Source organism: Rhipicephalus microplus, chromosome 8, assembly GCF_043290135.1.
Source record: "Rhipicephalus microplus isolate Deutch F79 chromosome 8, USDA_Rmic, whole genome shotgun sequence".
Lineage (NCBI taxonomy): Eukaryota > Metazoa > Arthropoda > Arachnida > Ixodida > Ixodidae > Rhipicephalus > Rhipicephalus microplus.
In genome coordinates this window covers 36,819,510-36,847,036 of record NC_134707.1, presented here as the reverse complement: position 1 = coordinate 36,847,036, position 27,527 = coordinate 36,819,510, and the positions used below count along the sequence as shown (strand labels likewise).

The 27,527-nt window shown below is 43.7% G+C and overlaps 1 protein-coding gene across 2 annotated transcripts; it reads left to right on the top strand.

Annotated features, from left to right (window-relative positions):
- Positions 1-27,527, top strand: LOC142768946 (uncharacterized). Of its 2 annotated transcripts, XM_075871550.1 has the most exons (8): positions 1-221; positions 7,950-8,113; positions 9,548-9,610; positions 10,930-11,060; positions 15,055-15,101; positions 20,670-20,775; positions 22,880-22,942; positions 27,375-27,527. In XM_075871550.1, exons 1-8 carry the CDS (start codon positions 56-58, stop codon positions 27,403-27,405), a joined length of 771 nt encoding a protein of 256 aa, XP_075727665.1. In that variant the 5' UTR covers positions 1-55; the 3' UTR covers positions 27,406-27,527. The 2 variants fall into 2 exon arrangements, with proteins under 2 accessions (XP_075727665.1, XP_075727666.1); XM_075871551.1 differs by lacking the exon at positions 22,880-22,942.

Below are 27,527 nucleotides of genomic sequence, written 5' to 3'. Positions count from 1 at the left end.
CGGAGTTCCACGAGAGGTTGCTACAACTTGAGTGACCCAGTTGCACAAGTTTCGCATGTATTCTAATATGAATCCAGCTGTTCTGCTTTTCTTTATTGCATACATTGCATCCACTCATGCGTTCTACCATAACGATCAATACTCGCCATGGTTAAACGGGAAACACGAGCAAGACAACCAATTAAACGGGAAACACGAGCAAGACAACCAGTACCAGTACTGTAAGCCTCTTGAATACATACTTGCAAATGTGCACGCGGAAACCCTTTGTTAGTTGCACTGCGTCAGGTGTAAAGGGATGCCAGATGTCGAAGCTCTTTTTGTATTTTGTAGGCAGGAATGGAGAGGATAGCATAGTGCAGAGACAGATATCTTGAAATATATTACCACATTCATCAACAGAATATCTTGTGTCTGTTTCAAAGATATCGTGTAGAGACATATCTGCTAATATATTGGCACAAGTATCGAGAGAAGCTCCGGTGACTGTTTCGGAGATATACAGTTCAGGACTTTGCTAAAGTTGGAGTCGTCTAAAATCAGACGTTCATGGCTCTGGTTCTAGTTCAAGGTTTTTTAGGAAACACGAAACAAGCATGCATACTTTTACGTAAGGTGAAAGCAAATTATCTGTAAGAATAATAAACGAAGATTATCTGATTAAGTGGATCGAAAAATTTTGTGTGCCCAGCTGGGGTTGGTAGAACCTTTGGCAAATCAGATCGCAACAACGACCTTCTACATAAACGCTGTAGTGCGCTTCACAGAAATAAAGGGACACTAAATCACTTTAAAAAACAAGATTATGATGTCATGATGCGCGTTTTTTTGCGGTGAAGTCGAAAATCAAGTCGGAAATTTGGGTAAACCAACGTAAATAACCTTATTTTGCCGAAAACGAGCAACAGGCGCCGCGGGCAACTTCGCGAGTCTGGCAGCCGTTGTGATTGGTCGAAGCTCCATGACGTCACTCTCAAATGTAAGGTAAGAATAGCAGACTGCGCTCGCCGGCAGTCAATGCCGTGTTCATCTGTTGAAATTGCTCCGACTTTCACAGTTCGCCATACTAACAGCAACTACTCGACTTCGCTGTACATTCATACACATTTTAGCGGGTCGTAAGGGCGGCTAAAATGCATGCCAGGTCGTAAGATGCATGCCAGTGCTTAGTTTCTCTGTAGCAAAGCGTTAAAAATGATACGTTTATCAGTTGATATTCAATTCAATCAGAAACAGCAGCATCGGCATTCGCTTTCAGCTGCGTATCGGCACAATCAGATCTAGGTGCGGGCAGCGTGCATAAAGATCAGCTGTTTGCGGATTTCACAAGTCAGAGTGCAGCGTTGTTATGCAGGAAGTTTCGTACTCTGCAGCGGGCAAGGCGCATGCGATGACTCAGCATGCTACCATGAGAAAAACAAAAAAACCCAGGCGAGTGTCGCTCTTGCCGCAGTAGTGAAATGTGTTCTGAACTCAGCTGAAAATTGCACAAGATTAGTCCGGCTTATATATTACAGTTCCGTTTTTTTATAATACCATCACTTGTGCTAAATTATGCCCATTACTACAGTGATGATGTGTCAAAACGCAAAAAGTATGTTAGCTGTGCTAGAAGCATGCGACTGTCGTTTAGAATTGCTGATTTAATTGTGCCTACTGATATCTTTGCACGCGCCTTTTCATCATACGTGCCTATTCACGCACTGCGTACAAACGGGGACCGAGGAGGAGTGCTGCTGCTGCTTCAAAATTCGGCAGGTTCGCGACCGCCGCAGCGCAATTCATCTCGTAAGTTTTAAGTATTTTCTTTTAACTGCAGCGGCCCATATTGCAGCCATCTTCTGATCCCGAGAAAACTTGTAAAGAGCGACCTCATCGAGACAGTAAGTGGTGTGACAGCCTTAGGCAGCGCAGTAACTCGGCATCGCCAGTCCATTTCAACCTTACACAAACACTAGTGAATGCCAGATGGCGAAAATCTCTGATCAGATTAAGGGAATGGTGCAATGGCAATATATCCTTACGAACTGGCAGATCTGATGTCTCGCCAGGTAGCAGATCAACACAGAAATAAGGCACAACAACGAACAAGCCGGGTTTACTGAACGACGCAGGTGGCCCGCGCAGTGTTGCCCGCCGGGCAGTGGCTCGACCCTGACGGTGACGTCAACTCCCCGCGTGACTTTCTCCCCTGTACTCCGCCCCTGCGCAAGCGCATGCTGGGGCGGGGGGGGGGGGGGGGCGTTTTTTCGGTTAAAGTTTGCTCGCTTATAGGAAGCCAAAGAAACGCATGGTGGCGCTGCAACTCCGGTCAGCTTAAAGTCCCTTAGGTCAGCTCAGTGGCTGGCAGAAGTACATAAAACAGATAGAAAGGCAGCTGCGAAGTTTGGGAACCATCTAAATTCTCTACGAAATGAGACGCGCCTAGAGCAGAGGTTTATAACCACAGCTCAAGGTGCTAGGCTAGAAGAGGACGAAGCTATTGAATATATAAGAACAAGGGTGGCGGAAACATTTCAACAAAGAAGTGCTGTAGGCACCACAATAGACAAGGATGAATCAAGTGGTGCAATGGTTCCATTTTCACAACGAGAGTGGGAAAGGGCTGAGAAAAGGTGTAAACTTTTAAGCAGGAAATTGTTAAGGAAAATATCTATGATAATACTCGGGGTAGTTCTCAACTGTCTGAGGCCAGGACAAGAGTATTGCGAACGAAGACATATGGGGCCAAATACGAAGGAGTAGACACGATATGCAGTGCATGTGGAGAGGAAGAGGAAACTGCCGAACAATTCATAATGTTATGTAAAGAGCTTCACCCTATAGTTCAGGATGATGGCGAAGAATTTTTCAAAGCACTGGGGTTTAGGGACTGGGAGGGCCAAATAGACTTTAAGCGGGTAGAATTAACTAGAAGGAGGTTCTGATTCGTGGCTAAAGTCAAGGCAAGAATGAAATTTAAACCCTTCACTGCAGAGTACGAGTTTTCAACCTCACTATTTAAAGAATAAAAAAATAAATCTAGTTTTTGGTTCACTAAGTATTACGGATTGGTGGCGTTAGCCACCACCCGATCTAAAGGGTACAGTCATATCAATCCATTCATCGGCAGCGCCATCCTCGGTAGAAGAGTAGAAATTGGTGATGTAGATGGCGCGTTTTTTCTTCGCTACAATGCGCTGCTGCTCGCTTACGTACAGCGAGCGCGCGAAGCGTTTGAGTGACCTCACATTGTACCGCCCGCAGTGCAGCTTCACAAAGATCTCTGAGCTAGACAAGCACTTCCGAGAAGCGAATCGAACAAAAGTAGTAAAGCTCGTTAGTCAAGTTTACGATGTTGAGCAGACGATGGAAGAACAGGACTCGATTGATATGTGGGGTTTAACGTCCCAAAACCACCATATTATGAGAGACGCCGTAGTAGAGGGCTCCGGAAGTTTGGACCACTTATGCTTCTTTAACGTGCATCCAAATCTAAGCACACGGGCCTACAACATTCGTGCCTCCATCGAAAATGCAGCCGAGATTCGAACCCGTGACCTGCGGGTCAGCAGACGAGTACCATAGCCACTAGACCACCCCGGCGGGGCGGAAGAGGAGGACTGCCGAGTCACTGCGAAATGCACTTCTCGAGTCCTCCCTGACAATACCGTGCTTGACGTATGCCTCGAAGTAAGCCTCAATCTGCCGACATGAAGCCGCATACTCTATCGATGTGCTGTGTTGACATTTATGGAAACCATATAATTGTCATTTTGATGTGGTATCTGGCAAGAGCAGCCATGCACTGTCTTTTGCAAACGTCTGCGGCGTGCTGAAAAAATATAGAAAAGTTACATGGTCATAGCATGAAAATGTTTTAGTCATGTCCTCCGTGCCGCACTTGACCCTCTGACGTCGCCGCGAAGCAGCAAGCTAAGTTTAGCCACCGAGAGCAGAGTTCAAATGCTCGCCTTTTTTTTAAGGACGATAGTCTTTCTTGGGGAACTTCGACGCGTAAATTTCGGTCTGTCTGTCTGTCTGTCTGTCTGTCTGTCTGTCTGTCTGTCTGTCTGTCTGTCTGTCTGTCTGTCTGGAGTTGTCTGTTTGTCCACCCTTAACGGTACCCTAAACGGCACCATTGTGACCAAACGATAATCCAAACAGCCCACCCTATCCGCAGCGCCCACCAATAGTGCTCAAGGTTCAGTGTTCATACGCTTGCGATTGTCAATTAAAAAGCAATTATTGCGCATATCTCAGGCACCATAACAACATGTCAATATTATGTATGTGTATGTTTTAGTAGAAAGGGCATACATAAGTAATATTAGGGATCGAAGCCTTTATAACGCTGCGCTGGCCATGCAACGTTTGCACGAAAAGGCAATTGTTTCCAACGCTTTGCAAAGACGACACAGTGGTGGCACCTACCCCGTCGCTTCGCGTTTTATACCTTATCACATCAGAGACAGGTGCGCACGGCGCGCGCCCATTTTTCAGTATAACTGCCAGATGGCGCTCATGTCTCACATGTGACGTGACTTGATGCGCTCCTTCGCCTCCGCTGCACGCTCGATACACTAAGGCAGCGCCTCCAGAACAACGTTCACCGATTTTCTTGCGCAGATCACCAAATAAACGTTTTGTTCACTCTCCAGACGCGACTATCGTCTTTCGACGACGTTAGCGGTGTAACGTGCAGACACGGGGCAAATTTCTTTTCTCCGGTTCTCGTGTCATGCTTGCTCTATCTGTCGCGAACGCGGTTGCGTTCGCCGGCTGTGACTAGATGGCAAACTGATACAGCTTTACACGTGGAGGGCGTCTCTTGGTGTTTTCTGCATTGTTGTGGTGGCCCACAACACAATACTTCGGACCTCGCCGAAGCTTCTGTGAGACCGCTTCTTCCATCGTGGAAAGGCAACTTCTCACTGCGAGCGTCTTGTTTTAGCGCACCAAGCTGACAACACGACGCCTAAGTTCCCTGCAGCGACTGAAGAACACGTTTCCCGTGTGTCGCACGCGCTCTCGTTTTGGCGAAACACACGCACTTGATGCGACCTCTCCCGCATCTCTCCTCAAGTGTTTCAGAGTTTGCCGCCAGAGCCAGGCGCGGCGTTGTCATTGCTCCGCAAACTTGAGCTTTGGTTCCCTATAGCGCCGTTGTTTAATCGAACATCGCGAAAAATGCTCTGTAGACATGTGATAAGAGGTCGCGTATACCGAATTCGTTATAAATTTGTGAATTCAAAACCTCTTCGGTGTCCCTTCAAGGCGAGCAACCCACCACATTCCACAAACAAATCAAGAAACTTACTTTGGGTGTCCTACCAACAATGTATTCCCTACAGTTGCACGATTGCAGTTTAATCACAAAACAACCGTATTGTTCTCAAGGCTGTGTTGGGTTTTGTTTAGTTTGAGAAAACTTTATCCTTGTAGGTTCGAAGGGCATACTTGACCATCACCTGTTTTTCAAGATCATGTTGAGTGATAATTGTTTTATACAACATGCATGCTCGAAATAACACTGCTGATTGGTTATGTGGGAGCATCCCTCAATAAACCTCGTGAAACTGCAAGACTTTTGCTAAAACCTTGCAAAAAACCCTTCGCCTGTTCTTCGCAGGTGCGTCATGGATTGAAAGAGGTGTCGTCGGTAGCGGCAGAAAGGGTGTCCAGTACAGACAATTTTGCATAATCTGTTGAATTTTAAAATGTATTTCTCATGACAAAGAAACAAAAGGAAAGGTTTGCGACTGTTCAGGAGTTGTTCCTTTGTGGTGCAAACATTGCACATTATGCGAGTCCACACATGTATGCCATCACATCTTAGATAAAAATAGATTCCACAGCATCTAGCCAGAAAAACAAGGGGATCTCAGTACTTCATTCTTTCAAGTCAGAAAACGTTCTTTCAGTCAGGCTGCTGCAGAAAAAGATATCAATCATTAGTGAATGGTGTTTATTTAGCATTACAAGCAACCCTTATAGTGATGCGCATCTGTTTTCAAGCTTCACCTAAAGGACATGACAATATTGAGTGGGCTATTCTAAGAACATGCACAAATATGCCTGTTCCTGTCTATGTTCATTCCCAGAGAACTATGTGACATATACGGGAAAACTTTCGGGGAAGATTGCCTGACAAAAGGTTTCTCTCGAGCTTGAGAATTGTGCAGTCTAGTACATTGTATCAACGAAACTCAATGAAGTGGTGAACAGAAAAGGAAGCGAGCACGCATCCTTAGCCCAAGCGAAGAAGCAGACGTATAGCAATGCAAAAAAAGACTCGCTCCGCCACGACAAACGCTCCTTTCAATGTTCATAAAAGGACACCTACTTTTAGATGTCTCAAACAAGATGAGATGAAATTGAATAAGTACCACAACTCTGCGTATCCTGAAAATTTTCTATCAAAAACAATTATGTCCAGTTTTATTCACATGCGAAGAGACAAAACTGTCCCCTTGGGCAGCTTTAGGTTCCATCCACTTCATTTTATTAAGATAGTAATTATTTGGACCCTCTCAGCTAGATTTCACTGTCCGTGTCAATGTCATGCGCAGTATATATATATATATATATATATATATATATATATATATATATATATATATATATATATATATATATATATATATGAAAACGCAAGAAAGAAAGAAGTCCCGGAAAAAAGACTTCGGCGCACGGAATCGAACTTGGGACCTTCGCGTCGCGAATGTGAGGGGTCAACCACTGAGCCACCAAGAGGTACCTCCTTCAGCGTTCAAACGGCAAGCTACTCATATCTACCACTTACCGATGTTGGCGGGCATCTCGGGGGGGGGGGGGATATGGTGTTTTCAGCATTATCAGCAAGATGGCGCAATAAGTGCGGGGCAGCTCTCTCCTCTCACGCGTACTTTGGCCCCCGTAGAGAATAAGTAGGTGTACGCTCGATCGCGCACCATTATCTTGCAGTGGGAAGAATTGTACGTCTTGGCTAGGCTATGAGTTTAGTCGGAACGATTCTGTTGTTACCGGGCGCAAAAAAGGTTACTGCAATCGTTGCACAGCCCCCGTTTGCAAAAAGGGCGCACTTTTCAGACGCAGCGAAGTAAAGAATGATACGCTCATTCGTGTTTATCTGTATCTGTGAGTTCGTTTCGTGCGTCCTTTGTGCGTGAGAAACGCGGGGCACATTTTGATTTCGTTGCCTATCTGCGGGTGACCTTCCAATTTAGAGCTATTGTGTTCATTGCTTCACCTTCACGGCAAAGTTGTGACTTTTTTCAGACATCTTCGACACGAATCGGTGGCACCTGAACTCTGCGGTGCTGCGACTTAGTATACCGTCTACAGCACTTCTTCACCCTACCGCTAGGGTCACTCGAGCGTCACTCTGACGTGAACGACCCATTAAGAAGGCTTTGCGTGGTCCTTGCCTGCTTGCCGATGACGTATTTGCTTTAGTCTCTCTAGGATGCCAAAGTGGGTGTGCTCACGACAGAGGGTGACACCTTTAATTCTTGACTGTCGAAAATAGTAGAAAGACGAAGCGAGAAAGTGATGCTAGATCAAGTGTGTTGTCCTCTACCCTGTACTTTTATTATCGCATGGCTTATTCGGAACATGTTTGGCCGGATGTTCACACTGCACGAATGCACGAGAATCGACCATCACATATTTTAATTCTTTATTTGTTTACTGGCATTTTAAGGTAACCTCTTGCATATGGTACTTGCTCTACCTCTTCGGAATTTGAAACATGCACGTTTAGAGATTCCATCCTGAAAGATACATAAAATACAGCGATGGTAGGGCTCTCGATCTGGCTTTTAACTGTATCGTTTGCCTCCACTAAAAATTATAAGTGAAGATATTCGTCATGAGCACACATTTTGAAAATATATAGCATTGACGTTAAGGACACAGTGGCCAGTAACACTGTTTATAAGTGTTCCCTGATGTGATATCTTTTGCAGACTCAGAATTTGAGTGGTCACTGCCGAAAGTTGGTCAAGGTGTAAGTGTAACGGCCAGAGTTTTTTATGATTCTACGCTAAAGTCATCAGCCTCATTGGAAAACGAAGTCACTGAAGATGAAAAGGAACCAACTCTTGAGGATTTCAAGAAGCTTTTCAAAGAGGTGAAAAAAGGGAAGCTTTGTTTCTCCTTACAATTTATGGGCACAAAAACAAGGTACCATGTATACTTATATGAATATAACAAAATACACAACAATGTATTATGCTCGCTTTTCCATCAATAAAATATGAACTATGATGACTGATGTATTGCTGTTAACCATCGCGAGGGCCAAGTGGGACGCCGTGACGCCATCTTCACGGGTGTTCTGTCGAGCATGACACATTGAAAAAAAATGAGCAATATATCAAGGTTGTTATGAAGCTCGAAGTGCTTTGTGCCAGGTGTACGTGAAATACACAAACACCTTCAAAACTTCACAGCGAGACGTGGATAGTATGTTAAAATGAACTCTGTGCCAAACTGCTATATAAAGCGGGGAAGGTCGATGCAAATATACACAACGTAGTGTGTTATTGATGACACTCTGAAATTACTTCCAAATTGGTTCATTAAAACGTCCATACTTCTCTGCTTGAAAGCTTCCAGCACTGGTTCCATGCAGTTTTCGTAGAGCTTTGGTGAGTTTTCAAGTCTGAGAACACCAGGAAGAAATGAAGTGAGTCCGCTAGAAATTTGCATCATACTTTGAACTTTCAGTTGGCCAATGAGGCTTCAGCAAACTATCAGAGAAGCCAGTAGTGTGAACTGTTGGATCCTCTTGTCGTAAAACAATATCATAACTATCAAAGACGTTGTAGTGAAGGGCTCCGGAGGTTTCGATCACTTGGGGTTCTTTAGGCACAAATATTCGTTACGAACATGTAACGAATATTTTGAAAAGATTTAGTGCAGTGTTCAATTGAACCCACTTCTAGACACCGGGGCCGAGCGCTTGAGCTTTCGCTGGCCAACCATTTGTACGGATTGCTATGATGGTGATTTTTTATCTATGTTTCAGCCGCATTCTTCACCCCCTCGTTTGCGTTTACCCGCAGGTAAAACATACGATACTTGGGAATATGTTATCGATTTTGACTAGATGCAAAACGTGATGACGATGGCGAAAACACTTAAAGGGTGTCTATAGAATTGCTAGTGTAATAAAACATTTCTATACACCCATTTTATCCAGCATTCACAACTTGTGCTAAAATTTTTAAAATCCATTAGGTGAAATATTTGTTAATTTTTATGTTCATCAATATCACCACTTTTTCATAAAAAAACAGAAGAAAACATTGTAAACCTTTGCATACACTCCAGCCAGTACAGTGTGCCGCAACATTCCTGCGGTAAAGTTATAAATGGTTGTAAGCTCTCTTTTACACGTAGGGTGAAAAAGCCATAATTCTGTGAACTGAATAAATAGAGTTGTTCTGCTACCTATTGCCTTGAGCTGGTGCTGCTGCCTTAATTTTATGTATTACGTACTGCAGTCAGAATTATGATTTCATGTGTATTCATATATATATAAATCGAATTTTCTTTTCAGGTTGAGGCCTTTTTCAACAGTCTGTCAATAATGATCAAAATCGAAGTAGTAAGTGTTCAACAGGTAGGTCTAAAATTAAAAACGCTCTTGATTGCCCCTCATTAAGAAATGTCTGTTTCACACAAGATATGATTTCTGAAACAAAGGAAAAATACAATGCTGTACCTTGTCGGAGCGTAACTAGACGAAACGTTGAGCTAGAGCAGTTAAAGAAATTTTAGGTGCTCACATTTTATTGCTAGGAATTTATCCAAGCTACATAGTGCGGCTGTTCCATGCAAACTAAAAGCGACAAATAAATAATATATTGCAAGGACGAATGGTCCCTTGTTTTTCACTGGCTGAAATTCTTAAATCACCCAACGTGTTGTCTCATTTATGTGAATACAATCTTGTTGACGGTGAAGGATGCCCATCAACCACATTTTCGGGTTTTGCTTTCCAATATAGACTAGACTTCATTAGTCGTACCTCTCTTGTGCTCACGAAGGCTTATGTTAACATGCCCCGTAATTTAGCCTGTGTCGGTAGCACTGAATGTAGAAAGAACACTAACCCTTTTTGGCAAATGAGGTGTGTTTAATTGTACATTCAAGTATCCAGTGCCTACCTGCCGCTTCCACTTTATCCTGTGTGGTTGGGTAAACATTGAGAATTTTGTTGAAGTGCTCAAAACCATATTCTTGCCTTGTATGCCGGCTAAATTATCAAGGTCACCTCCTGTGTACATCAGAAATGATCGTAGTTTTTTTAGTTCATTTTGTCTCGCATATTTGCACCAATATCTACTTTTAGTCCTCTGGACAGCCTTTTTATGCCCAAGAGACACTCAATAGAGGGTAATCTCTACCGAGCCTGAAGGCTGTTGACCTGCGACGAAAAAAATTGCAACAGTTCAGGAGAGCAAAATGTAAGCAGATCACCATAAATACTGTTTACAATTTTTGCGAGCCCGAAACCCTCAGCGACTATGGTCTGCCCGGAACATGAGCTTAAGATCCAAAAACTTGATTTACAAGTCCTTCAAAACTTCATGAGTGGAGGCTAGGCCAGACTCTTTTTGCTTCAAAGCCTCCAGGCCATTTATTGCACCCCTGGAAATTATATTTTGCCGTTGGTTTAACATCCCAAAACACCACATGATTATGAGAGATGCCGTAGTAGAGGGCTCCGGGAATTTCGACCACCTGGGGTTCTTTAACGTGCACCCAAATGTGATGTTGCAACTAACAACCATACACTATTAAAAAAATGCGAGCGACAAACGATTGAGGGATCTTCTTATTGTTCTCCTTTTGTGCATATCTGCGTACATCTGTTTTGAGAGGAACGCAGAGTTAATGTGGTGCAGAAATGTCTAATGCTCTCCATCATGGTTTCAGATTGATAGCCTTGGTGTTGAATATACGCCTGAGCCAGGCTCACTGGAGGCAAACTTTACTCTTGAAAATTTAAAGACCCATGTTGCTACCCAGCAAGACGCAAATAATACGGTTAACTATTTATTTACACGGTATGTACAATGGCTTCACAAGTTCTCGCTAGTAACTGATATTGCGAACATATGTGTAAGTGATAGGGTGCCTAAAAAATCCTAGCGTATCTACGGACTGAAAGATCACGAGTGGGGCGAATCATCCACCTGTCCATTCATGCATTCGTCCACCCATCCAACGGTGGGTTGATCAGTTCGTCCCTACGTCTGTCCATCTGTATGTCTGTACATCAACTAAACACTCCAAGTACCACAATCTTGTATTTTATCATATAATGTTTATATACAAGTACCACCATCTAGCGGTCATTTCAAGAACTAAACTCTACTGTGGCACATACCCGATACAGGTGATTACTACAGAGGACGATTGGGTGACGCCTTAAGGAGCTTCACCCCTAAAAAGCAGCAAGTTATCTCTGATAGTTCATTACAAAGCCAATAATGATTCATTTATTTCTTCGGTGTATTCTTGGTAGTCAACTTCTTCTCTGTCCCGTCCTGGATGCGCTATACCTCGAACAACATTATTCTCGGTACTCAATCGAAATGGTGGTCAAGTTGAAATTTTTTGGCACTGGTTCCTCATGAAGGAAAGACATTCGTGTACCATTTTACGAACAATTCTCCTGTGTGTGGTAGTACGAGCGAGAGTATTTCACTAGATATTTGCACTCTCCTCAATATCTGTAGCCGTTGAAGCAGTAGGTTTAGTGTAGCATAATTGCAGTTCAGTGCAGCAACATTCAAATACTGCTTTATAAATGCGTGTCGCTCACTTCTGGCAGGCCGCCACGGTTGCCAGATCAAGCTACTTTACGCCACATTGGCTCCCTTTAAAAGGCCGTGGCGCCGCAAAAATGACGATGGCTACTTGGCTTCTTTTTGGCTATTATTCTAGCGCTGGCATCAACAGCTAATATACGCTCAAACCAAGTTCGACTATACAAAAAAAATATAAAGTTTTCATTCACACTGCTAGCTGCGGCTTCCTCGGCGCAATCACATTTTTTTACTTCTGAATACCATAAGCAATTGCGTGTGCCCAAAACGCGTCCCGGCCACCATGGTTTTCACAATATTATTAGCACTCATATAGGCTATATACAGCACTGTAATGTCGCAATCAGGGGACTCGTTCAGGCTTTTAGCCCTATCCGTCTGACGCGCTAATGCTCTGAGCTGTACGGGTAGCGCCACACTAGGAGAACGTTGGCGAAAATTGGATTCGTGCGACTCAGCGAAGCCTGGCTGAAAGTGCACGCATCTTATTGTTTTTACAGTCATTTACCATTCAGGTCTCATATTTTCACTGCCGACAATGCTGCATTTGTCAGTTATGACATTTGTTATGTCGACTGTTCTATTCTATTTTTTTAAACCAGTGGCTCGGTTTTTTTTATGTGTGTGTGCATAGTACGATGCACTCCATGCGTTTCTAACAAAAATACATCCAAGGTGTTGTTTGCAAGATTAGTTAACAAAGGCGCAAAAAAAAAAAAAAACATTTGCATGCGAAGAGCCCTGCCAGTCTTGTTTTTCGAGCGACTTTAGCTGAAGACCGCACAACGCATCATTTGTTAAGAGGCCGAATTCGACGAACAGTTGGGAAACCTCCCCAAGAATATGGTTGCTCTGAGCCTGTATTGAGGAGCAGGTACGGTACGTTTATCGAATTGGGGATGTGAGTGCCGACATGCCAGCATTGCAATTCTGAATCGAGATATAAGCCTATTGGGATTTATCAGGTGCTTATGATATGCAAGATACTGCAGAGAGGGCAAAAAAACTTTCGTTCTCTTTTATGTCTAAAGCAGAAGTGGAGTGAGTGTTTCCTGTTGTGCCTCCAACAAAAAGCGACTTGAGGAATCGATTGTCCCATGAACTTCTCGTGATCAGAAGGATGAAATTTTGGCTACGTACAAAAGGCGTCTGGAGAGAGTGAACAAAACGTACATTTGTTGTTCTGCGCAAGAAAATCGGTAAATTATATTCTAGACGTGCTGTGATAGAGTGCCTCGAGCGTGCAGCGGAGGCGAAGAGCGCTGATTGATTGATTGATTTGTGGCATTTAACGTTCCAAAACTACCATATGATTATGAGAGACGCCGTAGTGGAGGGCTTCGGAAATTTTAACCACCTGGGGTTCTTTAACGTGCACCCAAATCTGAGTACACGGGCCTACAACATTTCCGCCTCCATCCGGCGAACAGCGCATCACGTCATGTCACATGTGAGACATGAGTGCTATCTGACAGTTATCATGCAAAAGGAAGCCGGCGCGCACTGTGTGCCTGTCTCGGAGGTGATAAGGTGTAGAATGCAAGGCGACTGGTATATGCCACCACAGTGTGGTCTTAGCAAAGCCTTGGAAACATTTGCTGTTTCTTTTAAGCGCTGCATTGTCAGTGCAACGGGATAATTGCTACAGTGCTTAGAATTAATTATGTATGCTTTTTTTAGAAAGAGACTTACAGACAAAATATTAGCGTGCTGATATAATTCCTCAGATATGCACAATACTTGCTTTTTAATTGACAATTGCACAAGTAGGAATGCTGAATCTTGAGCAATATTGGTGGGCACTGCAGATGTGGTTGGCCGTTTGGCCACATTGGTGCCGTAAGGGTACCGTTAAGGACAGACAAACACACAAATGTACAGACAGACAGACAGATTGATATACAAACAGCCAAAAATTTTTATGTTGAAGGTCCCAAGAAAGACTATCGTCCTTAAAAAGTGCACTACTATTACTGCGAAACACGAAGTACATTGCTCACTTTACATAACAGCGCCACGTGGCATGGTGGCAAAAGAGGCGAGAGAGGGCGAGCTTAGAAGAGAAGGGAGAGAAGAGGGACGCACAGCAAGGGTGGTCTCACCGCAAAATGGATTGAGCTCGACCATATGATACTTCGCATCTAAAAAATCACCCCCATAATCAGAGAGTGAATTATGTAACAAAAACCTGCTTAGAGTTGCACAGGGCGTTTCTGTAGGAAGGCTTCTTAACGAGCCGGCGCATAATGGTTATGTACGTCGAAGGCAGTGTTGTTGGGTAAGTACGTTGTTGGGTAATTAAGTGTTGTTGGGTAAGTACGTCGATCGGCACCTGCCCCTCAGTGCCACAATTGCCACTGCCATGAGCGAAATGCCTAACGCTCATAAGTGGCAAAGGTGGAGCTATCAGCGTTGTTAAACCTCTGCTCCACCTCTGCCATAAGTGGCAGAGGTGGAGCTATCAGGTGGAGAGCAGGCAGGCGAGGGTGCTTGGGAGGATATCGGTACCCGTACATAACGCTCATCGTAGGAACTTGTGACGTACTTCTGCTCCTACGAAGCGACAATCCTCAGCCTGCCGAGCTACCTGCGTATCCATCCATCCATCTATCTAGCCGCTTACGTCTACTACTACTACTACTACTACTACTACTACTACTACTACTACTACTACTACTATTACTCACATCGCAGGCGCACAACCCACATCACAAAAAACTTCGTCCCTAAAAGTGCTTCAAGTCACGGGTCACGCATGACATATTTTCTTTCCATTTTCATCATCTCTCGGTGCTTACCTTCCGGCACTCATCGCTACGAGAGGAGAATGCAAATGAATTGTACGACATATTTTTGTATCTTCACTCGGACTCAAGGAATTCTAAAAATTTTTTTCAGCAGTGAATTGGTGAGGCAATAAGCTGCCTCAGTGAGTCCGTTTGATGGCCAATTGAAAAGGTGTTGCAAGACAACTATAGCTGAAGCGGATATTGACTGAAACACCGGTTGCTGTCATTATGAAAAAGAAAGGAATTACGCTTTTCATTCTTTCTCTTTTTTATGTGATTGGTATATGTTCGTGTAAAATGCATTTGTATTGCATAAATAGTAAATATATAGAAATTATTCATGTGTTTATGTAAACAGCAGAATATTTTCGTGTTTTACACAGCATCGAATGTCAGAATGAATGAACTTGGCCTAAGAGCATGATTTTTGCCGATTTTAGGAAGCCACTGTTCGCAGAAGAAACTGCAGACGAGGAGGTTTACTTCTGTAAGTAAATTAAAACTACTAAATTGGTGATGTAACAATTTGCTGCGTTTTATTTATGGACGATGGCTGCTCTTAACTGAAGGTGTCCTGATCAGAGTTCTTTTTTATTACCTAAATATAAGTTAAAGTATACAGTAACAATGGCGATCATTAGCAGACTCTTATCATTGATTGATATCTAGGGTTTAACAACCCAAAACCACCATATGATTATGAGAGACGCCGTGTAGGAGGGCTCTGGAAATTTCGACCACCTGGGGCTCATTATTGTGCACCCAAATCTGAGCACACAGGCCTACAACATTTCCGCCCCCATCGGAAATGCAGCCGCCGCAGCCAGGATTCGAAATGCAGCCGCCGCAGCTGGGATTCAAACCGCCCACATGCGGGTGAGCAGCCGAGTGGCAGACCTTATCAAATTACACATCATCTTCCCGTAAGGACCAACATAGTGGCATGCGAAAATATCGCCGCAGGTGCGCATGGAGTTTCGTCTCACTTGTCAACACAACTCAAGCCACACCCTAACAAATGTTAAAGGGAGAATATATTAAGAGAGAAAGCGTGAGCACCGTCGAAGCCCAGGCGTTACAGTGGCCTCTAATGTTACCCTGCTCTGGCCGCAGAGAGAGTTGTGTGCAATCATTTTTTGCGCCGCACCTTCAGCACAGATAGAGGGGGAGGAGGAGAGCACACAACTGAGAGGGAGAAAAGCATAAGGGACAGTTACACATGCGCGGTATTGTCAGGGACACCGCAGAATGGACACTGCCCCGAGTATAGAACGCAATGGCATAAAAAAATAAATCTAACAGCTGTTCTTTGTTCAAATACAACCGATGAGCGACGCTTTTTTAGAAATAAACGGGTTTCTTTAGACTATGCTTGTGGCTTTTGTGAAGGTGATGGGTGGGGAGAGCATCTGCTGGGCTCTGTGACGAGATCGGCCGAGTCGTCAGTGTGCGACACACATGGCGCAGTGCGTGCCATCTGCTGCCGTGCCTGCGCTCTCCGAGAGTGCGCGCCTGATGTTTTGCTTGGTGTGCTTACTCGGCACTGGAAATTTTGCACCACGGCTACGGTAAAGTGCCGGCCTAAGGATCTACGCTCTCAACTTGTTGGTGAAGGTTTGAGCTTGGTATTTAAGAGTGGGACGTGATAACTTGGCCTGTTCAAATCACCTTTTCAAGTGTTAGCTTTTCTTGCGTTCTAACTGTATGCTTCAACCGTGCCGTAAAGAACTGAACGACTGCGTATACGGCATTGGTCGTTTCGAACTGTACTGGAGTGCCTTTCAACTTCCGTTAGGTTCCCACTAAGCCCCGATCCTTCTTTTTGAGAATCGGCGAAAGGCCCACTTTGTGTGCACAAGGAAGTGCAGGATTCCTCACTGTGTTGATGCTCTTGCAGCTGGTGTTGATTAACATGTCTGAGTGTTCTCTATTGGTTCGGTGTTTAAATACCTACCCATTGCTCAATTGCCCGTTTCGACACCTGGGGCGATCCCATACTTCTGCCACCGTATATTGCATGCAATAAGGAGACTTTTTACTACATAACATTCCAATAAATATTTCTCTTGTTTGGAACCAATATCAGCAGTATCGATGCTCTCTGGCAAGCCGTCTGCTTGTGATGCAAACGGTCTTAAGTCATTTTTGGCAGAACCTCTATCAACACAGCTAAGCGTAGTATGATAAGGCCGGCAGAGCAAGTGAGAGTTTGGAGGAGTAGATGTGTGAATGAATAGAATGGGAGTCCAGAAGAAAAATGATGAAGCATAGCATAGCCAGTCTATTATTATATGTGAAGCATTTCTTAGCGAACTTGTGCGACTTTGAGCGTATCTATCTATCTATCTAGCCGCTTGCGACTTTTAGCTCTCCTGGCTGTTTTGATAATGCTATCGATACCAAACTTGGTATGGCATAACAGGACTGTATGACGAACATATCCGACTAGTCATAACATGAAAATCGTGATATGTGTGTCATGAATGTCATGATTTACATTATAGGGTCCTGCTGTGGTTTCGTTCATATGGCATGTTGCAAAACTGGTATTGCACGACAACATTAAATGCCGAACAGAAGCGACCGACCCTAACTTGAAAATCATGATTAGCATGTCGTGTAACAACATGATTACATGCTGCTCTCATGACGCGCTCGTGGCCTTTTCGCTAGCGTCCCATATCAAACATGGTATTATGGGGCATAAATAGATGACGAAGGTATGATAATGGTGCAAACATGATAAACATGAAATGCGTGTCATGTAATGACATGACTACATGCTATGCCCATGAAGCACTTAAGGCCGTTTCGCTAGCTTCCCATATACCAAATATTGTATTAGGTGACGTCAATGGATGACGAAGGTGTGCTACTGGTGCAAACATGATGCAAACAAGAAAACATGCAGACACAAAAAAGAGATCTGAGACGCAGTGTTGTCTGGGTAATGCATCAGCAGGAAATGCAGGATGTCGAATTTAGCGCTGGTTGCCGTCGGGCCGCACCAACGGACGCTGCATGGTCGCACGGGTCGCGCCTGGCGTCAGACTATAGAGTGCTTGCGGTTCGCAACCTAGCGTTGCGTGCCCAGCGTGCGCGCACGTCAACGCTACATTTTAGTATATTGGACCCTGCATGATGCGCTCGAGGTCGTTTTGCTAACTACACATATACCAAATTTGGTGTTACGATACGTTAATGAATGACGAAAGTATATGACTGATGCAATCATGATGATGCTAAAAAGTGTGTCATTTAAGAACATGAAAACATATCACGCTCATAGCGTGTTCGCGGCCATCTCGCTAGCTCCACATCAGCTAAATTTGGTATCACGTGACGTGAACGAATGACGAAGGTAACCGGCACATACAAACATGATAATGATTACACGGAAGTCATAAATAGAACTTTTTACCTACACCTCCCAACGTTGTGTTGATTTTAAAGTGGCATATCAACATTTCTCATTCGTGCTTCGCATATCATCGATTCCCACTTTACCAGGGATCTGAATTTTTTTATTGCCATGTCGAATTGAATGTAGTGTATTGCCACGAACCATGCATTGGGTTTGTTTATTTGTGTTTTGTTTTTTCGGCCTGGCTGCGCCGGCCTGTGCTATCACTGTTTTTACAGCGTTTCGAACAAACGCTATCACAGCGTTTCGAACAAACGCTATCACAGCGTTTCGAAAAACGCTATCGAACAGCGCTTCGAGCGTTCCGAACGAATGGCGTTTCGAACTAACGCTATCACGGCGTTCTCGATACAATTCGAGTATTCGAGAAACCCTCGCGCCGAGGGATATAAATTCCCGCACAGCCGATGCCGCGACATTCGATCGCCGATGCTCACTAGCGTGCCCGTCGTTTTGCCGGCCGCTGCTTCGCCGCCCGTGTATTCTTTCAGTTGTTAGGGGAGCACAGGTTCGCTCCAATAAACTTGTTTTCCTTATAGACAACTACTTCGTCCTTTGCTGCATGACAATATAGTGCAAAAATGAAGTCAAGTTTACAAGGAGAAATGTGTATACTTGGCGACGATTGTTATTGGCACTGAAGGAAAAGCTGCTGGGGCGAGGCATCTCCAGATTTAGCACTACACGAAGTAGTCCGATTTGACTCGGGTCACGTAACATTGTGGAAGGTGACGGGGGTGCACCATCAGCGTTTCATTTACATGCAGATGCCGCTTAGCCTTCAAGGTACACGTAAAAAAGCTGAATTTTCTCGGGTGTTCGAAAACGCCAAGCCTCAAAAGAATAAATCAGAACACATACGAATATCTTCTGGTGTGAGCTGTGTCCTGTCTCAAATAGGTCTACGTAGAAAACAAAGATGAAAAATTTACAATTCCCGTGGAGAATACAGAAGGTATCTATCTCTACTGGCAGTAGAATGCACGGGATTTTGCTCTGTGGCTTTCACTCTAATGCCAAGAGAGAGAGAGAGAGAAAAATAGATTGATAAAAAGAGAGGACTCAACTTCCGCAGCCCTAATTGGAAGCATGGCTCAGAGCTTGTGGTGAGGGATCTGAGTATAAAAGATATGAAGTAGAGACAAGAGTAGGAGAAATGGCGTTCATGACTGGGAGCCTGGCAGGTGGCTTCTATAGCTATTTGTCCAGTGCAGTGAACCCAAGGAAGTGAAGAACCGCATTGAAGACTAGGGTTTGGTGCCATGCAATAAGAGGAGGTCCCTCTATGTAGCCGTGGGCAGACCGTATCGTCGGAGTGCGGTGAGCAAGACTGCTCTTTGTGCTCAAAGCGCTGGGCAAACCCACGGCAGGTGCTCCATAGTTTCGGCTGCCTCACACACAGTCTACGCAGGGGGCGAGGCTGCCGCAAGCCGGTGACTACGAAATGCATACCAGGAGCAGTCGATGCGCAAATGCAGTACAGGAGGGGCCTGTCCCTTCTGGAGAAACCCCAGTCAAGATACCGGCCTGATGATTCAATCCTGGCTATACAGTCGTCAGAGTGGCAGCGTAGCAAAAAACCTTGTCGCGGAGTGTAGTGAAGGATGAGAGAAAGGAAGAGAGAATAAGTGAACTACTCCCCAAATATACGCCTGTTCTCCAGCCGTAGAGGCCGAGCAGCCTTCAGGTTTATAGAGTCAGCGCATGCTTACCCGTGAACGCATTCCCAACTGAAGTACAAGGGAAACAATGCTCGGCACGTTTTACTCTTTTACCGTTTAGTGAGGTTGCATATATTTATAATGTATTGCATATCTCCAACTTCACGTGAACGAACTGAAACACGGTCACAGGAACCTGCGATGGTGGCCCCGCTGAAGCAGTGTTTCATGCGATGGCCTGAAAAATGTGGGGCTCAATTTAAATGTGGTTTATATAATGTGAAAGCAATGGTTACACAAGCAAAAAGTTAAATGTGACATGTGAGACCAACACCTCCGCAATCACTAAAAACGATGCACAATGTTACGGGTCCATGCCGGGGCAATACCTCACTTTTACAGACATAATCTATACCAGGAGTCTCCACGTAAGCAGTCAGCCGCCTGTCGTCAGTTCCACACATGCGCGCCTCGTTGTTTTCTTTGTCCCAAAACTTCACTTCCTTTATAAAAATACCATTCGAGATTAAGTATGACAATATATACTGCTAAGACTGCGCGCTAAATCTTGAAGTAAGCAGCCACTTCTTGTTTGTTAGATTAAATGCACTACAAACATTCAATCTTAAACTCTGATAGATTACTTGACATTATGCCTTCGTCATGGGAGCAGCATGCATGACAAAAAATGATGCTCCGTTTTCTCATAAAAAATAGCCACAGGGAGTGCAATTCACACAATCGGCAAGCGCTTCTTCGTAAGCAGAAAACACGACCGCAATATAGTATTCATATGTTGCACGTTGGCCATAATTACTCGTGCCCAACAACAGGACATACCAAATAAAAGATCAGTATGGGAAGCATGCAAACTGAAATGCAGCACGCAGTATAAGATATTGCGAGATGTAAAAGTGTGAGCAGAATGTTATTATTAGATGGTAACTTACAATGATGCTTTTGTTTGCAGTCTATGGCACGCATAAAGCATTTTGCAGTACAAGGACGAGCGCTATTGTCGTGCATTATGAGAGTATGAATGACTCCACAAATGCTGTACGAGCGACGGCATGGTTGTAAGTGACGACTTTTAGTATTCCATCACATTTAAAATTGAAATTGTAAAAGTTGTTGGAAAACGAAAAAAACATGATCACACATGAGCACGTAGCATTTCACACACGACTGTAATCGAAGAAAACGGATATTAGTGACCATAGTGACGTTTAAGAAGGACCATTTTGCATTAGTTTCTAATGTATAAAGTTTTCAGAAGGTACCTGTGTGCGAGTGATAATGTTACTTTGTCTTGAATCATGCTATCAGTTGTTTTAATGCCTCTACTTTAATGTTTAAAATGTGCCTAAATTCACACAAAAAGGAGTTAGAAGAATGTTCACCATATCTGAACAGTTTTTCATTTTTTTAACGTTACAGAAAGGCGTCACTTCGATGGTGTGAAGTGTCTATATGTAAGGTGAATGTTGAGAGTGAACTAACCCTAGAACATTACCGTCAAATGAACTACTGCAGATGCTATCTAAGTACTAATGCACAGCTTCAAGAAAACTGCTTCTTTTCATGTTAAATACAGAAACTTCAGACTATACATTTCAATCGAATCTCATCAATAATTAATCTCCAGCGGAGCACCCAACACCAAGAATTAGCTCATAAAAACTGCATATAGTTTTGCGAAGCCATATTTTATAGTATCTGGAAAGCTGCAAATGCACGTCGTCACAATAATATTACGAATGTCAGCTATTTTACGTTGCTAAACCCTAAACTACGATAATGATTATCAGAGGCAGCTACGCAAGCCACTCTGGAAATCAAGCCTGCAAGAACTTTTTTCAGGTTCACTTACATCGCCCCATACACGGTTTCTATCACTTACCCTCCATCCAAATGGGACCGCCAAAGCTTGGATGAAATCCGCGACTTCTGGGTCAGCAGCTGAGCACTTTAATTGCTTTGACTACCATCATAGACGCCGCAACGCTTATCTATAGCCTAAGGCAGAGACAGTGTGTGGCTGTGGCTATACACTCATATCTAAGCAGAGCACTAGAGGCCGACCGTGACGTGGTAGCCCAGGGGCAGTATACAAGGTGCCTAATAATAATAATAATTGCGCATGCCTGGGAAGAAAATGAAGATGGGTGAACATGCTGGCTTCCCCAAGCTGAAAGAAGAAGGAAGAGAATGGCACTGCGATTATTGGCCTGTTGTTCGCTCTGGCGCTTTTCTTCGCGACCAAAATAAACAACATCTTCAGCCGTATACGTCCTGGTATTCCTTGTGCATAGCAATATATATAATAATAATATTATGTGATGTTTTGTGTCCCAAACTGCAATATGATTATGACAGTCACCATAGTGGAGGGCTCTGGAAAATTCTACCATCTTGTGCCCTGTAACATGTTCTAACGTCGCACTATAAAAGGGCCTCTCGCAAGGATCAAATCTGTGACCTTTGGGTCCGAGCACCCTCATGACTGCTCTACTGGGATGGACATTGTGCTCGATAGCACTCTCCTTATGGCGTGACAGCTTTTGTGTGTTTCGCAGCATTCGTGAACGCTTAGAACAGCCGAATACCAAAGCTGTGATGAAAAACTCGCCTAACATCCGATTTCGGCAAGATGGAAAGGTTTGTGCTTTGTGCAAACTGCCCCGAACTTTTTCGAGTCCTGCCTTCCAGGGTGCTTTTCATTCCACTACCAAGAAATTCAACAGTATCGATAAATAAAGTGTTCTTATGCATTTCTGTTGCACTACAAGAACAGCGCGTTCCTGAGGTTCCTGTGCATCCACGTTCCACGAGATGGGTGTGTAGTAGACGCCCACTTTAAAACGGTGGAGGTTTGTGTTCACAACGGCTCGGTCCAGAAAAAAAATTATTTTATTGATTTCTGTCGCTTCCACAATGACGCCTATGTGAGCAAATTATATGTGCGAGCAAATTTCTAGTTGAGTCCGCCTGCGTATCAATATGTGGTAAGTGCACTACGTAGTAACAGGTTGTCCAGAAATCTTTCAACGGGAAGTTAACGTAAGGCCAGAAAATATATCACTGCAAAGGCAACGTGAGAAAAATTCAAAATTTCTGTACACATCACGGCTACGTCTCACTTGGAGGCATCAAAGTATTTGCATTTCAATTCTATTGCAGGTTTGGTCTAACGGGTTTTGACTCTGTTGAGATGGATTTCTTCACCTTGCTGTGGGTGTTTCAGTAAGTTACACATGAGCTTTTCGGATTACCATACAACCTATTTTCACGAACAGTAGTGAAAAAAAAAACGTCATGTCATGCACCCTTGCCGCCTTTTGAGTAGAGCTTGTACATTGTTCAGGTATCTAGTGTTAACATGCAAATTGTATGCACTCCTTAGCCTTGCAACATGCCATGCTCTCACACATTCTAATTCAGCCTATATTTTTACAGTTATATAATGATTAAAAAGAAGAGAGCATTAGGTCTAATGAAATCGTGGAAACACAGCAGTAAGGTGCACCTTCGAAAAAGATTCGAACGTCTCTAAAGTAGGCTCTTACAGCTTGTTGACGCTTGCACATTTCGGCCTAATGGAACGTACCAGTCACGCGACTTGCGATTTTGGAAAACAAAACATTGTTTAATGAATGGCCGCACTTGGTACAGACATTGCCTGGAAGTTTAATAAAAAAATCTTTTCACATCTCTCTCTCTCTCTCTCTCTCTCTCTCTCTATATATATATATATATATATATATATATATATATATATATATATTGGTGATGGTTGTGGCAATGAGAGTTTTTTTTTATTCGCTCAAAAATATTCTGGCTGTCATTCGGGACACTGTCATAGATTTGTTGTGTGTTTTTGAAGTTTATTTCGCCATCTTGGTTACATTAGGGCTTTAAATCTCTAAGAGAATGTCACTAAGTTTTACTTTGCGAGTTTAAGTGCAAATTGTATGTTTTCCCTACACCTTTTGTGTGGAAGAAAAAGAAAGCTTGTGTAATATACACGTAGTGAGTGCATAGTTATTGAGGAGTTTTCCAATAGGGGCCCCAAAAGTTGGGCGCCCCCAAGAAATGGCGTCAACGCCACTGCGCATGCGCAAAACCCAAACCACGTTTGGTTTTTGGGTTAGGGACGCTATTTCTCGAATTCAGCGGGAGCCCCAAAGCCTGCCCCAAAAGTTTTGGGTTAGACAAACATGACGGCACGGAATGATGTGACGGCTATTGGCCAAAACAAGAGTGACAGAATATGGTGAGTGTCCGAAGCACCGCAGACCCTTTTTCAAAACTCGATGCTCCTGCTTGACCCAAAGCGACCATACGTAAAATAATTTTGGGGCTCCAAGCTTTTAGGGCTCCTATTCGGAAACTCCCTGTTATTATACAGTTGGGACCCCAGAGCCTATTCAAGAACTGCTGGAAGGGTTTGTTAATCAAGAAGAAAAACTAGTACTGTTCTACAAATTAAATAATCTCATACTCCAGAAAGAAATACTACAAGTACCTCAAATAAAAATCTATTTAAATGAATATATCAAAATAGAATAAATACATATACGTACTAACAAATTGAAGTGACATTTAAGATGCAACGAATTTGAAAAAATAAAGTTTTTTGCGAATGTCACCTTCAGCGAAAAGTTTGTGTCGACGCGAAATAGTGGAAGCATTCACATGAACAATAGCACAGCTTCTGCATGAAGACAAATGAACTCTATGTACTGTTCTAGTTCCGGCATCAACGCGTCTGAAAAATATCTATGCCATCGTCACGCAACGAGATTTAGGTGGTGAAATGTCAACACCGGATGATTCTAGCCTTCTAATTGTCTTACGTGAACAAATGGAGACCTTGCATCTTTTATAAATTGATAACGCAAGGACTTCAATGAGGGGCTGCGCATAGCCTAGAGAATAAATGTACCCACATATTCACCACACTAGCCAGCTGACATCATTGTAATGGGGGACACGTAAAGCATTGTTGGACCTGATGGGCAGCACAGTATGCGCAACTCACATTAGCACTTATTGTGGGTGCGCAAAATGATTAATACGAGTGGCATACCACTGTAAATGGCATTCATTAATTGAAATTAATGTAACATTTTACATGAAATTGGCGGTAACCCTCGAATTGTGTTTACTGAAATTGACCTACTTATTGGTGGCTCTAGGATCATACCCATTGCTTTATTCAAAATAATGGCAAGTACACTCGTGGGCTGTCGAGTTCAAACCCTAGGAATAATGTCATTTTCATATTGCTGTCATTATATATGCGTTGGGTTGGAAGTCACCTCAGTTGTTTTAAGTCTAGAATATTCAGCGACTTTATAAGTAGCTGCAGACACAGCGTCTTGGGCTTGAACATATTACGAAAATATGTATTATCTAGAAAATACTGGTGAGGTGTAAAAATATAGGTTTGCACATCGAAGAGTGTATGTCATATTGTGGCAAAGTTCATATGACATGGATATAGGGCGTGACCACAAGTTGGGGACATCTCGCAGCGCCATCGTTTCGACGACAGTCATTGCCTGCCGTAAATAATGTCAAAAAGGCAAAAAACTATCTGACGGAAGGAGTTATTGACAAAAAACGACACAATTATATGAAGGAGATACACCGGAACTCTCAGGTATAATTACAGTGTCGCACCACGTACCGCAATATTTCCCAGAGTGATTGTGTTCAATTCAAGACTAACATGAACTGACCACATAGAACACATTACTTGTAAAACGCAGAAGAAACAAGGCTCTCTGAAACGATGTTCATATATAGCCGACAGGGAGACCGGGCTTCAAGTATATAATTTCCTTGTGGGTCCTTCACTGGAATATGCATCAATCATTTGGCATCCCCACCAGGTCACACTTGCTAATCTACTGAACGTAGTTTCATATATTTGACCGCTTTCGTCAGATATGACTTTTTAGCACGAAATCGTTTCATGCCGTGACCCACCAAGATTTCCGTCACTAAAATGACGTCCGAAATGTACACCACAAGATCTCAAAGAGATAAGTTTAGTTAACGGGTGTTGAACAAACAGCCTCTCAATCTGCAGCGAAAGGAGCTGAGCATGCTTTCTACTGCGCCACGCCACTAACTTTAGCTGCTTTACAAACTCATCTCTTATAGCTCACAGTTGCCTCTGATAGTGGTCTTCGTCAGTTAGTGGAGTAGCTGCCTTGGAGCAGTAAATTAAGGTAATTTATCATTACTGTGACCCCTGCACTTGGCACCAGCAACGCCTGTGTCAAATTCAGTGTACATTAAACAGGGTACAGTTTTGGCAATGCCTTCACACGCCTTCAGTTGGCTAATTTAGTCAGTGTCGGGGGTTCCTTGTAGCATGCACGGCCTGTGCCCGACTCATTTGACTGCAAAAGCTGGGGCACACCGGCAACTAGCAGCGGTCGCATGACCATTTGCGACTGGTCGCAAGTAGTCGTGAATGGTCGCAAACGGTTGCAAAGTGACTGCTTTGGCTAGTTGCGGCCTTTGGCTAGTTGCTGCCTGCTAGTTTTCAGTGGCGCGGCTGCGATCACAAAGCTACTGGAACCAATCAGCCATACTCAATTTTTGTTGTTTGTTGTTTCATTGCGCTGGCAAGAACAGATAAAAACAAGAAATGCGGCGTGCTTGGTTTGCTTCGCTCACTCAGCTGGCGGCAATCAGATGATTGGTGCCGGTATCCAGAGTTCTCACTAATAACAAGATCCAGACGCGATTGATTGATTGAGTGATTGATTGATTGATTGATTGATATGTGGGGCTTAACGTCCTAAAACCACCATATGATTATGAGAGACGCCGTAGTGGAGGGCTCCGAAATTTCGACCACCTGGGGTTCTTTAACGTGCACCCAAATCTGAGCACACGGGCCTACAACATTTCCGCCTCCAACGGAAATGCAGCCGCCGCAGCCGGGATATGAACCCGCGACCTGCGGGTCAGTAGCCGAGTACCTTAGCCACTAGACCACCGCGAGGGGGGGGGGATCCAGACGTGACTTTCTGCTATTGCGACTTCCGGTCACTCGCGTGCAGCCTCTTCTGGTGTGAAGATCAGTCGTTTTTTGGTTGCCAGACGCAAATGGTCGCGCGACCGCTGTTAGTCACCAGTGTGCACCAGTCTTAATACCACCTTCCTCGCACCCGTTCACCCGAGAAGAATCACAGCTGAACTACAGTATATAAATTCCTAAGTATACTGTTGTCTATGAGAGCGGTAACGCATGACACTTCAGCGAGCATGAAAACAGTGGGCAGTAAATTGATTTGTTTAATCTTCTTACTGTCCACTTCGTTTGGCTTATTATGGCCTGGAGCTGCTTTGTCAGAAAACACCAGCCAGCAAATGTTCTGCAGCTGCATTCATCACCTTTTAGGCTGACCAATCTGCTAATGAAGTTCAAAACGGTTCATTCCTTTACGCGGAACAGACCAAAGCACAACATTAAACAAGGCCACTAACGAAGACTAGGCAAAACCATGTACTATTGGTCACTCCCATGGTCGCTAAAGGGTTCGTGACTGTGAATGAGCGTGCAGATACTTTTTAGGTATCAAATACGTGCTGTATAGTTTTTATAGACAACTGCTCTAACTTTTATTGAAATATCTTTTTAATCCCACTTTAGACGCTGCCCGAAAAGCACTTGTGCGGCCTAAGCACTCCACAATGTCCAACAAAGTGAGCTGAATGAAGACACCTGGATGAAGTTTCAACTATCAAGTTAACACAGAGGAGTAGCATGGATGAACTATGAGTTAATAAAGTACTTTTTCGTGCA